At 38.9% G+C, this 19169-nt stretch overlaps 1 protein-coding gene across 3 annotated transcripts in view; it reads left to right on the top strand.

Moving 5' to 3' along the window:
• The window catches only part of nrp2a (neuropilin 2a), a 144374-nt gene that overhangs the window by 18239 nt on the left and 106966 nt on the right, over nucleotides 1-19169 (top strand). For all 3 annotated transcript variants that reach the window (XM_022674882.2, XM_022674883.2, XM_022674884.2), the window contains exon 2: nucleotides 2160-2337. In XM_022674882.2, the coding sequence (XP_022530603.2) occupies nucleotides 2160-2337 (178 nt within the window). The remainder of the gene's footprint in view (nucleotides 1-2159; nucleotides 2338-19169) is intronic.

Raw genomic sequence — 19169 nt, 5'->3', positions numbered from 1 at the left:
ACAGCAGCCATTTCTGATTTGATGTTTGCAAGGTTCAAACTGAGGCCTTGTATGGTGTTCTCTTGGCAGTGGCGCTCACCTACAATACGTATAGTATTTGTGGAGACCTGCATCAGACCCAGAACTGTCAATCAGCCCTTCCTCATAGTCTGAGCTCGGCATTCCCATGACCCCCTGCTGAGCTGTGTGCCGTGGTGTGTCAGCGCATGTCTGTGTGTCTGTTTGTTTCCTTTCTTTCTTTCGTTCTTTCTTCTCCTTCCCCTTTCTTTCCTGGTTGTAATTATTTCCATGCTAAATCATTTATCTTAGGTACGTAACAATCTGTGCACTCGTCATCTGCTGAAGGGAACACCGGCGATGGCACGGTAAATCGGATCCATGCTCTCTCAGGAGACGGCCATTTCCAGCTAATTTACTCTAAGCGCTAGCACGCTAGCAGTCAGCCTAGTGAAGAGGGAAAAAAAAACGAAGAGTACACAGAAAAGTACACATGGTTGTCATGGAGAATTGGCTTTGTAAAAGTGTGTCTGGCTCCTAATCCGAGCTCCATTTAGAATAATAATCACGGAAGTGATACCCGCTATGTGTGGGGGAGCCGCGAGCTCAAGGGTTATTATTGGTGCTAGCATTAACGTTAGGGAGCGTGTGGCGTGTTTGCGGGAGATAACGAGGAGAAGGAGAGGGAAGTGCCGGTGTCTGTTCGAGGTGGGGCCCTAGAAGAGAGGCTTTGTTACGCTGGATCTCATTACAGCTTTGGGGATGACCCCTGAACCCCCCCAGACAGGGAGTCCGCCTGTCACTTCCTGTCTTAGCTGTGCAGGCATGCTATTGGCAGGCTATTGTTCCATTGACAGGAGCGGCATTGAGATATGATCGGAGAACAGCTAAATGTTAGCAGACTCCTACAATTACGTTGGAGGGAAACGCTTACAATGATACTTATGGGCTTTGGGGTTATTTTTCTAGGCTTTAGAATGAATAGCAGGGTTTTTGTTAGGCGGTTCAATTACAGGCTGTAATTACTGTACGTTATCTAAGTTAAACAATAGCTGTTAGTTGCTGCTCAGCCTTTTTTAGACCCCAAACCTTAAAGAGTGGGTGGCTGGAGATATCTTTATATAATGGATCATTGGCTGTATTCTGGTTGAACTAGAAAATTGGAATTTAAAACTAGGGGCCCTATTGTATACCCTGCACAAGCCCACGGTTGTTAAAATAGCATCAGAATTTAGAAATAAATCTACACTGATGGGCGTGGTGGTCTCAAAGTAAGGTACAATTCTGGCGTATTGCTATTTTGCCGGCGGAAAACAGAAAACACAGGTGCGCCACTGACTGAAATAAACCTAGACAACAGTCAGCAACAGTAAGCATACACCCCTGCTTAATAAACACAACGCAATTTCGACTTTTAACTCAACAATACATGGAATAAAGTATAAAATAAAGAATAAAGATGCACAAGCACTGCGCTGTTAAGATAAGAGCGTGCCAAAGTCAGAGCACACCTGGTTCTTATAGGGAATGGCAAGTGACACTGATTGCTTTATTTCACGTTGCACCAAAAAAACACACCTATGATTAATTAAGAGACTTAGTGCATGCCTTTTGCGAGTTTTGTGCTGCGCAAGGCATATTCTTTTTGCCTTTTTTTGCGATTCCAAAAACTCACCAATATGCCGTAAAACCAGCTGCGCGATCCTCAATTGACTGGTGAGCTGTAGATGGCTAAAATAGGGTCCTAGGACTTTTAAGAGCCTCGCCAACCCTGAGTTCACAATCCAGGATGGCAGCACTGCAAATCATCAGTAGTACAAGCAGTAGTAATATACAGTTTATTATCACTTCTATCTAAACATAGCACGAAACATAAGGAAATGTGTGTTTGGTAGCTTATTTATTTGTTGTAACAATGCTTTTTTGGCATTAAATCTTGGAAATACCATTGGAAAGACTGTTAATTTCCTTTTTAAATGTTGCACACATATAAGGAATTTGCATTTGTGGGATAAGCATTTGTAGAGCTGAATATGTGGTTTGTGCCCAAATAAAATTTGCCAAATCTTCTCTGGAAATGCCAGACATGTTCCTCCTGAACGTTGAAGCTACTTGTCTGATAAAGCTCTCTCTCTCTTTCTCTCTCTGTCTCTCTATTTCAGGTGAGAAATGTGGTGGGCACCTGGATGCCAGCGATGCAGGTTACATCACATCACCCGGTTACCCTTTGGAGTACCCGCCGCACCAGAACTGTGAGTGGGTGATTACAGCAGCGGAGCCCACTCAACGCATCGTGCTGAACTTTAACCCCCACTTTGAGCTGGAGAGGCTCAACTGCAGGTAAGCAAACAAAATCTGTTGTATCCAGCGAAAACGTAAAGTAGCTTTCTGCTGATGCATTTTGAAGGGGAAATGTTTCAGACTTGTTCACACTCTTATTGTGTCTTGTTCTTGACTTGGTTTCGTCCCTTTTAGACTAGGCTTTGACTTGGTTTTGTCCCCTTTTAGACTTGGCCTATTGACTATTTGGGGTGTTGTACTTTAGCCTTGGTTTTTGAATAGGAGTCTAAAACAAAGTTTTGGGGTCTTGATCTAGTCTTGCTTAGACCCTTATTGTGTCTTATTCTTACATTTAGTCTTGTCTAATTTAGACTCAGCCTTGACCTGGTTTTGTCCCATTTTTTAGACTTGGCCTTGAATTAATATTGACTTATAAGCCTTGGTTTTGAAGAGAGTGGTCTTGTTCACTTTAGACTCAGCCTTGACTTGGTTTTGTCCCACTTTAGACTCAGCCTTGACTTGGTTCTGTCCCACTTTAGACTCAGCCTTGACTTGGTCTTGTTCACTTTAGACTCTGCCTTGACTTGGTCTTGTCCCCTTTTAGACTTGGTCTTGAATTAATACTGATTAATCTTGTCTTGCTTAGACCCTTATTGTGACTCGTTCTTAACTTGGTCTTGTTCACGCTAGACTCAGCCTTGACTTGGTTTTGTCCCTTTTTAGAATTTTAGCCTTTGAATTATTGAATAATATTGACTATTTGTAGTGTTGTAGTTGAATCACCCCTTTAAACCGTGGTTTTTGAAGAGGAATCTAAAACACGTTTTTGAGGTCATACCTGTAAGCCTTGGTTTTGAAGAGGAGTCCAAATTGAATAATTGGTAGCTGTCTTACTGTGACTTGTTACCACTTACCACTTGTTTTTAGAATTTGGATTGAATGAAAAATGACTAGTTAAAGTGTTGAACTTGATTTATACCTGTAAGCCTTGGTTTTGAAGAGTCTAAATCAAGGTTTTGGGGTCTTTATCTTGTTCTTCTCACACTCTTGACTTGGTCTCGTCCACTTTATCCTCAGCCTTAACTTGGTTTTGTCCCTTTTTAGACTTAACCTTGAATTAACATTGACTACTTAAGGTGTTGGATTCAAACCATACCTGTAAGCCTTGATTTTGAAAAGTGGTCTAAATCAAAGTTTTAAGGTATTGGGATCTTGTCTTTCTCACACTCTTATTGTGTCTTGTTCTTGACTTGTTCTTGTCCCTTTTTAGCCTCCGCCTTGGATTGGTTTTGTCCCCTTTTTTTAGACTTTTAGCCTTGAATTAATATTGACTACTTGACTATCTTGAATTGGTCCTGACCACATTTAGAGTTGACCTTGAATTTATCTTGACTATTTGTAGTGTTGTACTTGAATCCCCCCTTTAAACCTCTTTTGGTTTTGAAGAGGAGTCTTAAAGGATCTTGACTTGGTCACTTATTTACTTGATTTTAGTAAGGATAGCAAGCATTATATAGCATATACAGGCATTGTAGAAGACAGGAGTGGAAGAAGTGTAGAAGCTTGGTGAGCATATGGAGGAAGGAGGAGTTCAGGAAGTGGAGAGGATGATGAATCCATAGAGGAAAAGGAGAGGAATGGAGGCAGCTAGGTAACAACAAGGCTGGAAGTAGGTTGAGATGGAGGAGGGTTACGAGACATATAATAGGGTTTGGAGCAAAGCTAAAGGGCTTATGGAAGGATACGGTGCAGCTGTCAGCAGGAAAGAAGGTTGTCTTGGAGGCTTTAAAGTCCCAATTTCTTACCCTCAAGCTGCACAAAATTAATTAGATTCTTCCCAAAGTTTTCTGCTCATGAGGGTTAGCAGGTGACTAATCCAGCCGAAGCAAAATTATTACTCTTAAAATGAGGACTCTGGGCTAGTGGGTTTAGTATGCTGGCTGTAGATAGTACAGGTTAGAGCAATACTGATCAAATATTGCTATATATTTGCAGTTTTCCAATTGTTAGTAGCGCCGGATCAAGAACAGCTTCTGTTTTGCCCGTCTTTTACACACAAAAAAATGCAAATTTGTTCGAAACTAAACATTTTTGTCGCTTTTTAGAGCTTAAACATATGTTTTTCTTGCTTTTCAGATATGCCAATAAGGAACAATGTATATTTACCTTAGCAGTGCTATTCTAATCACGAATTTATAACAGCAGTGCAATTCTAGTCATAAATCACCTCAAGTCACAGGTGAGTGAAATTCACACAGAGAAAGACAGACAGTCCTTTATTAAACAAACAGATGCTAAGGCTAAAGTTAGCTCAACTATTTTTAGCAGGAGAACAAGCAGTTTGTGAAGAGTTTGGAAAACATATACTTAACATGAAGTGTGACATTAAAAACAATTTAATGTATGTCACTAAAGTGTAAAAATGAACTTAAACCTGCCGTTTGTTGGCCGTTTGTTTGGCTGCCAGCCAGTTCTTTTACTGAAATAGTCCCTGCGTCGATACGAAGCATTAGTGAATGCTGGGGGAAATCTGCAATAAAACAACCTGCACTATTACTTAAAATAAAATAATCATAGTTTTGTATAAATTATTCTTCCACAAATCTAGGGGTGGGCGATATGGCCCTAAAATAATATCACGATATTTCATGGTATTTTCGCGATAACGATACTCTTGGCGATATGACAAAACACTTTTAAAAATTTATTTTAAAAATACACTATACACTGCAAGAAAAAAAAAATTACATACAATATAATACTGCACATCACTAAGTGAGATATAAAAAAAATACAAGATTTTTTTCAGATTTGTAACAGAAGTCAATGATCCAGAATGTTATGATACTAATAATAATGCACTCCAAATATTTCCACATCCAGGATTAAAGTAAAATAAATTATACTGGACAGATCTAATCTGTCTCAAGTAGATATTTAATGGGAAATGGGATGGGTGATATGGCACGATATTTTAGGGTATAATATCGTTCACGATATTTAAAAATGTTGACGATATTATCGTGTACGATACGATATGGCACACCCCTACACATAACTTTAATTTTGCTTTTCTTTCATTTTCAGATGTATATTTTAGCTGCCGTGACATTTGGTGCCTCTCTAATACGTTTGCATGTTTAAATACTGGTAGTATATGATTAAAAAATACACTTTGTGGCACTATTACAATTTGATATGATGAAAATGGGACAGTGCACTTTTCTCAATGTATATACCATATAGTTGAACAGAGTTCTTAAAAATCATAATTAACGTAATTTTAATGGGATTTACAATAAGTAATTATTTGGCTACAAAATGTTTTGCTCTTCTAACTACGCTGTACCCCCATGTTTATTTATTTATAGAATGTAAGTAAGGCATAAAAATGAACTTAAACCTGCCCTTTGTTGGCTGCCAGACAGTTCTCTCAGACAGGTGGTGGATTGTTGGGCTTCTGCTTTTGCTAAAAAAATCTGCAATATTACTTGAAATAAAATAATTATAGTTTTGTATGAACTATTCTCTCACAAATCTTTCATTTTCGTCTTTTTCCCATTTTTTGGACGAATATTTTCAGTAATTATTTGGCATTGATGACTTCTTGGTTGCAAAAAAGAAAACAAGACAAGATTTGTGTTCTTCCGACTACACTGTACCTCCCCATGTTTATTTATTCATATAATGGAACAAATGGGTCTTTGGCATTGCATTAATGCTTCCAGATGTTTTTCCTGTGTTTCTGTGTTTTTTTCCGTTTGATCTCTAGGCCAGGAACAGACAGTGCAAAGGACAAGGAAACCCCTGACCAAAAAAAAATAAGGCCTGGTGCCCATCCTTTTATCTCTTATACCCTCTTCCCCCGATTGTTTAGCTGGTGGTGGAGTGCAGATGTTGGGCGTGCACGGTTGGCTTCATCTGCATGGGCAAGCTCTGTTCCAGCGCTGTTTGTTGTTGAGATTTGAGACCCCCAATCCCCCACCTCTCCCCACATGAGAGCGGGTGTTTGGAGTTACAGAGAGCTTATTCCGTGAAGGACATTCCCAACAGGAGCCAAAAAGCAGTCTGCTCTGCCGCTGGGTTAACCAAAACCTCAAGCCACGGATTGCTCGACTGCTGAGGTTTTTAGGTCAAGGTTGGATTTGGGGTCTTTGCATGTGAGGTCTGAGTGCTACTGTGTGGTAAAAGAGGGCTGAAGCTCTGGTACATCAAGTATATTTATATATTTTCGTTTTTTTTTTAAGTCAATGGGGACGTCTTTGGTTAGAATGTGTAATTGCGCTGGATCTGGTGATTTTAGCAAGGACTTTGTTGTGCTCTCATTTTAGCTTGCTCTTTTAGCTGTCTTTAGTTCTGCATCTGTGGTTCTTTGGTTTAACAATGTGTAAATGGACAGATATAAGAAATAAGTTTGCCATTCCAAAATGGCAAACTCCATGTTCGTAGTAGCTCTTGTTTCAGCATGATTTTCAGAATTTCCCCCTGGGAGTCTCCATCCATCCATCTATCCATCCATCTATTCATCCATCCATCCATCCATCCATCCATCCATCCATCCATCCATCATTAGCAGTGCCACTAGAAGAGCTGTTGTAGCCAGAAAAAACACTCCAATGCCCAAAAACCTACAAGACCACTTTTGGTTTTAGAATTTATATATTTAGCTTTGCTTAAATGGTTGATTAAGCAAATTTATGCAATTTGTTAGAATAATATGGCCCCTCCTCATCCATCCATCCATTCATCCATCCATTTATCCATCCATCCATCCATTCATCCATCATTAGCAGTGCCATTAGAAGAGCTGTTTACTGTTCACTCTCTTTCCTTTCTTCGTGGCCTCTCTTACTACTTTCTTTTTCTTTCTCTAGCTTTTGACACCCATCTCTCTCTTTCTCAATTCTACTGTTCTCTCTATCTTTATCTGTTCTACTTGGTCTCTCTTACCATTCAACTTATTTTCTCTTTCTCTAGCTTTTGATTGACACCTCTCTATCGCTCTGTTTTTCTGTTTCTCTCAGTCTCACTTTCGCACCAATGTACTGTTCTCTCCATCTTTATCTGTTTTACTTGGTCTCTCTTACTTTGCCTTCTACTCTCGCGCCATCATTCAACTTATTTTCTCTTTCTCATGTTTTTGATACATCTCTTTCTCCCACCTATTTACTGTTCTCTCTCTTTCCTTTCTTTGTGGTCTCTCTTACTCTACTTTTTGACTTTTGCCTCACTATTCTACTTTCTTTTTCTTTCTGTAGCTTTCTCTCCTTCTCTCATTTTCTCTCGCGCAATTCTACATTTAATAGTTTTATTTGGTTTATAGAATCATTTTTGTATCAGTATCAGGACGATGCAACTTGGACTGATTGGACCTGTCAGTAGCTAAGCGCTTGTTGATGTTCACTGCAGTTAAGTGGCTGATTCATTCATGTTGTGTCTGAAATCGAGCTGTTAGTGTTACAGTTGCTGATGCACGCAAGCGGACCACCCTCACGCCATGTAAGCCAATACTGTACACAAGGCCGTTAGTCTTCCTCTCTCTCTCTTTCTCTCTCTCTCTCTCTCTCTCGTTTTCTCACATGGACACCCACAACGATGTACCAGCTGTGATAGATCCAATCAGGCACATCTCCTCTATGTTAACGCCTGTTAACCCTTCAGACCCTTCTGGTGTTACTTAAATGTTTACAACACTAGCTGATATATTATCTAGAATTTGACTTATCTAATGTTATAGCTATATCCACTTCATGTTGCCTAGTTATTACATATTTCATCTGAGGTTGATGGTATACATTAGCTGATATTAGCTGATGTTAGGTCTATGTTTAATATGCTAGGTGATGTTTGATAGATGTTAACTATTCTTTGTCCCTAATGGCATAATAATTACTGTAATTTATGTTAGATCTGTTTATTACTTAAACTGATGTAAGCTAGATGTTTAATACACTGTCTAATATTGTATGCTATATAATATTCTTGCTAATGCTAACTAGCTTCAATGTTGGCTGAATGTTAACTACTCTAGCTGTGACATTGGCATTTACTTAAGCTGATGTTGGTTAGATGTTAGGTATTTTAGCTTAAGCTAGATTCCAACCTCTGTAGCTGATGTTGGCTAGATGTTAACTACTCTATATCTGATGTTGACTAGTTGTTAGGTATTTTATCTGAGGTTGGTGTTGTGCTTTAGCTGATGTTAACTCTATGTTTAATATTGCAGGTGATGTTAAATAGATGTTAACTCTAATGGCATGGTAACTACTCTAATATTTGTCACATGAATGTTTAATACTTATACTGATTTGAGCTAGATGTTTAATACTCTGTCTAATATTGTATATTGATTTTAAGTCAATATCACCTGATTTCACTGATGTTACCTAGATGTTAATTACTCTAGCTCCAATGTCGGCTAGATGTGAACTACTCTAGCTGTGATATTGGCTTTTACTTAAGCTGATGTTAGCTTGATGTTGAGTATTCTAGCCCTGATGTTGGCTAGATGTTAGTTATTTCAGCTTAAGCTAGATCCCAACCACTCTAGCTGATGTTGGCTAGATGTTAACTGCTCTATATCTCTATATACTCTGGATCTATGTTAACTACACAGTATTAGCTGGTGTTAACTAGGTGTTAGCTACTGTAACTGTAGATATTGGATGACAAAAAATAATCCAGATGATTATATCTAGGCCTTAAGTACTGAGCTAATGTTTTATAGATGTTAAATTGCTCTAGGCAATGTTACCTAGATTACCTAGTTACCTAGTTTAGCTGATGTTAGCTCTAAGGTTAGCTTTTCTGGCTGATTTTAAATGATGTTAGCCATTCTAGCCGTGGTCACCATAGTGAAAATCAGAGTAAGCGACAGAGACCAATTGTGAGTTTAGAGGGTTAAATAAGCAAATTAATTAATAAGTGTAACAATAAGCAATAAGAGAAAGAGGAAAGTGAATTGAAAGGAAGTAAATGAGCATTCGTTTCCTCGTTTCCTTCCCTCTGTTTCCTCTCTTTCTTCTTCAACCATCTCCATTTTCCTTAATCCACAGTACAATGAGTCATCGTCATCACGCTGAAACTGGGCATGATTGAAAGGTTTGGCTTGGCACTTCAAGTAACACACCCACACACACACACACACACACACACACACACACTCGCACTCACACACAAGCGCAGTCCCATTTACATTCACTCTGTATCACGGCACCGTTCCAAGGCTCCCAGTCTCTAAAGTCCCGCAGTGCCGCTTCCTCCAGGCCGACCCAAGGTCAAACCCGAGCTGATCCTTCAAGCACTGTAACCTAATTTACCCGAGGCGCGTTCGTCCAGCTCAGCTCGCGCTCTGAAGGTGCCTAAGCTTTTTGGGTAGCAATCACTTTTCTGAAGCCTCAGCAGCCTCTCTCTCAGCCAGTGCGCGAGAGGCCACTTCAATCGCCGGTTTCATCCCAGAAGATCCCGGCCGCCTGCCAAATGGCTTTTACCTCCGGGGCTGTAAGCAGATTGATGTGAAATAAATGCAATAAAAAAGGCAGATGAAATATCAGCCTATATCTTTAATATGATCTCCCTCCTTCTTCTTCTTCTTCTTCTTCTTCTTCTTCTTCTTCTCCTCCGCCAGAGGGAAACTGAGGGCAACTACTCTCGCGCCCCTTTTTACTGTTCTCTCTCATTCTCTCTCTTTCTCTTTTTCCTTTCTTCTTGGGCTCTCTCTGACTCTACTCTCATTTCTCATGTTCACCGCAACATCCTTATGACACTTATGTTTTCCTTCTCTTTCTGCTTTTGATACTTTCTGCTTTTCTTGCTCTCGCGCATATTTATATTTTTTACTTATATACTCTCCTTTCTTCATGGTCTCTCTTAGTCTACTTTCTTACTTTTGCCTCACAATTCATCCTTCTTTTTTCTTTCTCTGTATTTTGATACCCCCCTTTCTTTCTCTCTTTCTTTGTTTCTTTCTATCACTCTCGCACAATTCTACTGTTCTCTGCCTTCTGCTCTCTACTCTCCACCATTCAACTTATTTTCTCTTTCTCTAGCTTTTGATTGACACCTCTCTATCTCTTTCTCTCTCTCACGCCAATGTACTGTTCTCTCTCTCTTTCCGTTCTTCTTGGTCTCTTTTACTCTACTCTCCATTTTCACTCCACCATTCTACTTATTTCTTCTTTCACTGTTTCTCTCTCTCCTACTCTCGCGCATATTTACTGTTCTCACTCTATCCTTCCTTTGTGGTCTCTCTTACTCTACTTTCTTATGTTTGCCCCACTATTCTAGTTTCTTTTTCTCTGGTTTTGATACCCCTCTCTCTTCCTCTCTCTTGCTCTCGCGCAATTCTACTGTTCTCTCCATCTTTATCCATTCTACTTGATCTCTCTTACCATTCAACTTATTTTCTCTTTTTCTAGCTTTTAATTAACACCTCTCTATCGCTCTGTTTTTCTGTTTCTTTCTTTTTTTTATTCTCGCACCAGTGAACTGTTTTCTCTCTTTCCTTTCTTCTTGGTCTCTCTTACTCTACTGTCTTTCTTTTGCCCCACTATTCATCTTTCTTTTTCCGTTCTCTAGCTTTTGATACCCCTCTCTCTCTCTTTCTCTCTCTTGCTCTTGTGCAATTGTACTGTTCTCTCCATCTTTATCCTTTCTACTTGGTCTCTCTTACTCTGCCTTCTGCTCTCGCTCCACTTTTCAACTTATTTTCTCTTTTTTTCTTTTATCTCTCCCAATTTATCCTTTCTTACTCTGCTATCTACTCTTGCACCACCATTCTACCATGCTCTCATGACTGTTTTCTCTCTTTTTTTCTACATAATCTGTCTATACCTCTTACTCTCCCCACAATCCTACTTATTTTCTCTTTCTTTTTATCTTTCGATAACTCTCTATCTCTCTACCTCTCTTGCTCTCGCGCCATTATGTTTCTTCGTTTCTTTCTGTTTGTTAACCTCTGACTCTCTTTCTAAAATTCCACTTATTTTCTCTTTCTCTCGCTGTTGATATCTCTCCTCCCTTTCTCTTGTCATTCCTCTTGTCTGTTCCCTCTCTTTTTTACCATTTACTACCAGTCTTTTACTCTCGCTTAATTCTACAGTTCTATCACTCTCACACTTTCCTTTCTACTTTGTCTCTCCCTACCGCTTACTGTTGCCCAATCATTCAACTTATTTCTTTTTGAATCTCTCTGTCTATTATTCTCACTTATCCCCTCACTTTTCCTTTTATCTCTCCCAATTGCTACCTCTCTCTAGCTCTTGCGCTCCCTGTACCTTTTTTCTCTCTTGTTCGACTAATTTTCCTTTTTCTTTCCCAATCACTACTGCTCTCCTGCTCTCGCGACATTCTACTGTCCCTCTACAATTTTCTCTCTCTTATCCACCTTTTCCACTCATTTTCTTTATCTCTCCCGGTCGCTACCTCTCGCGCGCTCTCATGCCATTCAACCATTTTCTCCCTCTCTTTCTTCACGTACTATTTAGTCTCACTCTACCATTTTCTCTCACTTATTCCTCAATTCCATTCATTTTCTTTATCTCGCCATCTCACTACCCCTCACTCTCACTCTCGTCCAGTTCTACTGTTCTCTCTCTCTCTCGCTCTACTTTTCTTCTCACCTATTCCCCTATTCCAATCATTTTCTTTTTTTTCTGTTGCACTGTTCTACTGTTTTCTCTCTTTCTTTTCTCTCGTATTCCTCTTTTCCAATCATTTTCTTTACTTTTCTCTGTCAGTACGTCTCTTGCACTCTCACGCCATTCTGCTGTTCTCTCTCTCCCTCTCCCTCTCTTTCCTTTCTCATCCTTTGCACTCCACCATTCAACTAATTTTCTCTTTCACTCCCTCTCACTACCCATCTCTCTCTCTCTCTTTCTCTTTCATTTTCTCTGTCTCTCACACACAAAATTCTAGTTTTCTCTCTTTTTTCCACAACTCTCACTTTCTGGCTTTCTCTCTCATCATTCTAGTTCACTCTCTCTTTCTCTTCTTTCTTCTGTCTGTCTGTCTGTCTCTTTTTTCTCTCTTGTCCTCCTATTTCACAATTTTTTTTTCTCTTCCACTTTTTCATTAAATTCTCACACCATTCTAGCATTTTCTCTTTTTTAATTTTTTAGTCTCTGTTTCTCTCTGTTTCTTTCTTTTTCTGTACATCTTGCTATCCCTCTCTTTCTCCCCACCATTCTACTAACTTTCTCTTTTTCTCTCGATTGCTACATGTATCTTTTGGCTCGACTGTAATGACAACAGTATTAGCAAAACATTACAAACCTTATTTTGTTCTCCTTCTCTTTTTTCCTAATAGTCTCATTCAACTTTTTTCTCTCTTTTCCCATCCTACTCATTTTTTATCTCTCCCTCCTAATCGTTACCTCTCTTCCTCTCTCTTTTTTTTCATGCTATTCTATCATTTCCTCTCTCTTTACTTTCCCTTTGGTCTCTCATTATCTTTTTCTAATGTTCTTTATCATTTTCTCTCACTATGATCCTCTCTCTCTCTTTCTCTCTCTTCGATCTCCCTTGTTTTCCCATTCTACAAAACATTTCTTTTTCCCTCTCTTTCTGTCTCTCTCTCTCTCCTTGTACTTGATTTCTCTCTCTTTTTCTTCCCTTTTCCCCATTTTACTCCTTTACTCCATCCACTCATTACTGCTCATGCCTCTCATTCCTCTTCCTCTCCCCATTTGACTCATTTTCATGCTCTCTCTTTCTCTTTCTCACTCTCTATCTGTTTGTCTTCTTGTTTTCTATTTTTCAGTTGTCTTTCCTGTTTGAACTCATTATTCATCACCTTGTTGCTCTCTCTCTCTCTCTCTCTCTCTCTCTCTCTCTCTCTCTGTTCTTCCCTTGTTTCTCCATTGTACCATACTTTTTTGTCTCTTTTTCATCTTTCTCTCATTCCTCTTTTATCCTCAATCTACTCATTTACTTGCTCTCTCTTTCTCTCTTTCTCCTGATATTGTTTTCAGTCTTTCCTATTTTAACTCCTTATCACCCTGCTGCTCTCTCTTTCTCACTCTCTATCTCTTTCCCTCTCTCTTCCCTTTCTTCCTCATCCTTCTTCTGCACTGCTCTTATGCCATCAGTCTATCTATCTCTCTCTCTCTTTCTCTATCTTTCTCTCATTTGTACTTGATCTCTTTCTACTGCCTATCCTTTTCTTCATTCTACTCATTTATTCCTCCATTACTACTGCTTTTTTTCTCCCATTCCACAAATTTTCCTGCTCTCTTTTTCTCGTGATACCTGTTTCTCTACCTCTCTCTATGTTTTCAGTTGTCTTACCTATTTTATCTACTCATCAACTTGCTGCTCTCTATCTCTTTCTCTCTCTCTCTTTCTCTCGCTAGCGGTCTTCTTCCTCATCCTCCCTCTGCACAACAGCACAGAGCTCTTCATCATCATCCACCCTCTCTGCACCTCTCTTATGCCATCAGCCTCTCTCTCTCTCGCTCTCTCTCTCTCTCTCTCTGTCTGCGTGTGACGGATGTGTTTGAGGTATTTATTTCTCTCAGCGGGGGATTAAAGCAATGCGGGTGTATTCTCTTCACGCCCCCACACTGATCTACATGAAACAAAGCTCGCTCTGACACCTCAAACACCGTCTTCCTCTCCGGCTCGCTCGCGGGGCTTCATTCGGATATCGCTCGCCGGAATATTGTACTTTTGACAGAGTAGGCGCTAGCAGGCCTCGCTAATAGCATATAGGTGTTATTCCCGCCTTTGTTCGCACTTCAGTGTGAACGCTGCAGACGCTGGTAATGGAAGATAGCGTTCTTATGTGCGAAGGCTGGAGAAGCGTCAGTCAAACGCATTTGTGTCTCATTAACAGAAGCTCACTTCTGAAAAGATGCCCATAATCATGTGAACAGTGTAGCGGAAATCAAAGAAACACAGTTCTACCAGAACAACTGATCTTAGACAGATAGACAGATAGACATATTGGTGTCAGAAGTGGGCTTTCTCTAATTTTGCTGTGGAGCTACAAAGGTAATGATGCTAAAACATGTCTAGTTCACCTCTTTAAGAAACCTTCAAAAAAGTAACTCAATCATCTTTTTACTGGTCAGGTGATTTCAGATAATCTAAGCTGGTCTCTGATGGTCTAGGTTGTTTGAAAAATGCTCATGCAGATGAAAACATACAGGAGTTGGACAATGAAACTGAAACACCTGTCGTTTTAGTGTGGGAGGTTCCATGGCTAAATTGGAGCAGCCTGGTGGCCAATCTTTATTAATTGCACATTGCACCAGTAAGAGCAGAGTGTGAAGGTTCAATTAGCAGGGTAAGAGCACAGTTTTGCTCAAAATATTGCAATGCACACAACATCATGGGTGACATACAAGAGTTCAAAAGAGGACAAATTGTTGGTGCACGTCTTGCTGGCGCGTCTGTGACCAAGACAGCAAGTCTTTGTGATGTATCAAGAGCCACGGTATCCAGGGTAATGTCAGCATACCACCAAGAAGGACCAACCACATCCAACAGGATTAACTGTGGACGCTGTAAGAGGAAGCTGTCTAAAAGGGATGTTTCAGTTTCATTGTCCAACTGTACCAACTGTCCAACTGTACCAACTGTCCAACTGTCCCCTGTACCTTATTCTGGTTCATGGGAATGACCAACTTCAAGCTTTAAAGCTAGCACAATGGTACTTTTTTATAATTTTATTTCAAATTTTTCCCATTTTCTCCCCAATTAAGCACAGCCATTTACCCAACCCACTCACTAGGACTCCCCCTATCACTAGTGATGCCCCAACACACCAGAAGGGTGAAGAATAGCACATGCTTCCTCCGATACATGTGAAGTCTTTTCGAGCTGCTGCTGATGCAGCTTTGCCGAGCAGCATCACAGCGCAATTGGAAGAAAGCGCAGCGACTCAGTTCCGATACATCAGCTCACAGATGCCCTTCGCTGTGGACATCACCCTAGGAGTGATGTGGGGAGAGAGCGCCATCTACCCACCCGGAGGGAACATGGCCAATTTCGCTCCCTCTGAGGGTTTGAACCTGCGACCTTCTGCTCATAGTATCAGCGCTTTAGCCCGCTGGACCATTCGCCACCTTTACAATGGTACTTAAGGTGAACCAGTTGACCAGCTAAACCATCGACCTTAATAAAACATCACCTATAATATGCTGGTTTAGAGCTAAATGGCTAAACTGGTAAATGAACCTAAACATATTGAACAGCTTGACCAATCTTAGAGCAGGACTGCAATCTGCAATTTGTGTGCCGGCCAATATCAGGCCAGCTCAGCTGTTAAATGCACTAATTACAGAAAACAGAACCATTAACATGCGAACCCAAAGTGCATTTCAAGCACTTAACAGAATGCATTGAATGGAATTCATTAGTTTCTTAATGGTTACATCCCCACTTTAGCCCTGCATCTCCAGTGCTAAACTTAAAAAAGCTAAAAGCTCATTCATTCAGGCTAACTGAGCACATTTCATACGAGACAAATTAATGTGAATATAAACACAATATAGTACAGACTAGACTGTTCCTGTGCTGATCTGCAAAGCGTGATATCACCCGTTCAACTGCTCTTCCTCTGGGAGGCTCTGGGAGGAAGAGCATGAGATCAGTTCCCTGCCCTTAATGAGGAATCAATCGTCCACATGCTTTCGCACCAGTGAGGTCATGGTCAGCCAGGTCACGGCTTACAGGGTCACTGTTGCAGTATGTCTGTATCTTCTACCAATCGTTTGTTCAGTGTCGTTTTAATTCACTAGATTTAATAGTTGTATTAAATATAGCATCATTACTAGCATGTTAGCTTGCCCTTGTAAAAGATATACCTAAAAGTGCATTTAGGTATATTTTTTTAAAGTATATTTAACATGGAAAGTACATATTTTCAGCATTGAAATTAATGCATACTTGAATACATACTAAATGTACTATTTTGGAACAACTTACGGCAACTTAAGTATATATTTATATTTAAATTGTAATTAAGCTATATTTAAATACAACATATAAAAAGCATTAGATTGTGCTTTTGAGTGATTTTCTCATATAATTTCTAAAAAGAACGTAAGTAGATTTAAGTATGTGTTTTTTAAACATAATTTTTAATACACTTGAAGTATATAGTAAATGTACTACTTTGCATATTTATGCACATATTGTGTACACCTTAATTCTACTGGGGCAAAAAAAAACTACACTAAAGTGCACTTTAAGCAGTATTAAATACCATTATATATATATATATATATACGTATATATATATATATACGTATATATACATATATATATATATATATATATATGTATATATACGTATATATATATGTATATATATGTATATATACATATGTATATATACGTATATATACATATATATACATATATATATACGTATATATACATATATATGTATATATATATGTATATATATATGTATATATATGTATATATATATGTATATATATGTATATATATATATATATATATATATACATATATATATATATATATATATATGTATATATATATATATATTTTTTTTTTTTTTTTTTTTTAGAAACACAACATACAATTTTATAGCATATTTAAACATTTATAGCATATTGTGTAAAAACACATTTTATGGAAATACAGAAGAATATATTTATTGTGTGTTTTCATAAAGTATATTAAATATAAAATATAATTATAATATTTGTTTCCTAGTTTGAACATACTTTGAATGCCCTTAAGTATACTTCCTTTTCACAAGGGTGGTAAAAGCCTAACTTTTTTACTGTGTGGAATATAAAAAAAAATTAGAAAATCATTACTGAACAATGTATAGATACATTATTTTTACATAAACACATAGCAGCCTCTCAATCATGCATATCATGTGTCCTGTGCTAACGGCTAATTAGCAAATGCTAGGCTAAAAGTTTAAATCCCCATTTTATCTGTTGCCTTTAAAATGCAGGTTTAAAAAGCTCAGATTGGGTTTTAGAAGCCTTTTTAGAACATTTTACCTCAAATTGAAATTTGCTAATTTTTATTCTATGGTGGTTAATGATGAAAAAGAATGAGCTCAGCTTTTATCGATTGATTTATGTCACTATGACAGCTCAAAGTAGCCATGTAGCATTGCATAGTGCTTGGCTTAGTGATTTTTTTTGTTATGACCAGCTGAGCCATGACCAGCATGACCATACTGGCATAGCTGATCAACCAGCATTACCAAGCATTACCAGAATTCAATGCAACATACAGTATACTAGCCATACGCTTATTAGCCAGCTAGCTTTTCAGCATAGGATATATTTACACCTGGATGACCTGGATCTTTACAACCACCTTTACTATCAAAGGCTACCTTAAACCATCTGAAACCATCTAGCAGCAATTGCTAATGGCTGGTAAGACTGAGACTGAGACTTTTGGTACTTTTTGAGAGAGTAAATATTAGGGATGCGCCAAATATTTGGCAACCAAAATGATTTATTGATGATTTGATCAATTTGAGTGAGTGAGTTACCTTTGTAGATTTTTATAAAAGTCAAAAATGACCAAAGAATCGTGCCAAAATTAATGAAAACCTCAAAAAAAAAACTGTTTGGTATTGGGTCTTCAGTCACAAATTGTCAGTCAAGTTAATATAACAGTTTGGGGTTTGGGAGTTTTCCAGCTCTGGTTCGGTTAAACAGATATATAGAGTTTTTTTTGTTTTTGCTAAAGTATTTTTGCTTCATGGAATGTGGGGGGAATGACTTCAGAAAGCAGGAATGGTCAGGAATGTTTTTTACTTACACTAGATGGGTTTTTATTTTACTCTTTACACTAAATGTTTTTTTTTGTTTTATTTTTCAAGAAAAATCAATTACAGAACGACTACCATTAAAAATATTTATTGGGCAGACATATTTACCACTATAAAGCATAAGCGGTGTTACTTTGATCATTAATATACCTCTGTAGTGCTATTTTAGCAGTGCTATTATAATCATTTATTTACCTCAGCAGGACAGTTTAAATCATACATTTACCTCAACTGTACTAATCATGAATTCATTTCACCAATGCATTTCATATCAGAAATTTAGCTAGCTAGCTGTACAGCTTGTATCTTAGCTAAACTAAAAATCCAGTTTGTGAAGGTAGCTAACTGTATAACAAACATGCTAAGTGAGGCTGAATAATTTATTTCATGTAATTCATTTAATTCAGTCAGCTGTTTTGCGATTCTCTGCCGGCTTTGACATTTGACACTGATCTACATGAAACAAAGCTCGCTCTGACACCTCAAACACCGTCTTCCTCTCCGGCTCGCTCGCTCGCTCGCGGGGCTTCATTCGGATATCGCTCGCCGGAATATTGTACTTTTGACAGAGTAGGCGCTAGCAGGCCTCGCTAATAGCATATAGGTGTTATTCCCGCCTTTGTTCGCACTTCAGTGTGAACGCTGCAGACGCTGGTAATGGAAGATAGCGTTCTTACCTTATTCTGGTTCATGGGAATGACCAACTTCAAGCTTTAAAGCTAGCACAATGGTACTTTTTTATAATTTTATTTCAAATTTTTCCCATTTTCTCCCCAATTAAGCACAGCCAATTACCCTACCCACTCACTAGGACTCCCCCTATCACTAGTGATGCCCCAACACACCAGAAGGGTGAAGAATAGCACATGCTTCCTCCGATACATGTGAAGTCTTTTCGAGCTGCTGCTGATGCAGCATTACCGAGCAGCATCACAGCGCAATTGGAAGAAAGCGCAGCGACTCAGTTCCGATACATCAGCTCACAGATGCCCTTCGCTGTGGACATCACCCTAGGAGTGATGTGGGGAGAGAGCGCCATCTACCCACCCGGAGGGAGCATGGCCAATTTCGCTCCCTCTGAGGGTTTGAACCTGCGACCTTCTGCTCATAGTAT

The sequence above is a fragment of the Astyanax mexicanus genome, chromosome 21 (assembly GCF_023375975.1).
Source record: "Astyanax mexicanus isolate ESR-SI-001 chromosome 21, AstMex3_surface, whole genome shotgun sequence".
Lineage (NCBI taxonomy): Eukaryota > Metazoa > Chordata > Actinopteri > Characiformes > Acestrorhamphidae > Astyanax > Astyanax mexicanus.
Note: the sequence above shows the minus strand (reverse complement) of the source record. Positions and strands in the feature narration are given on the sequence as shown.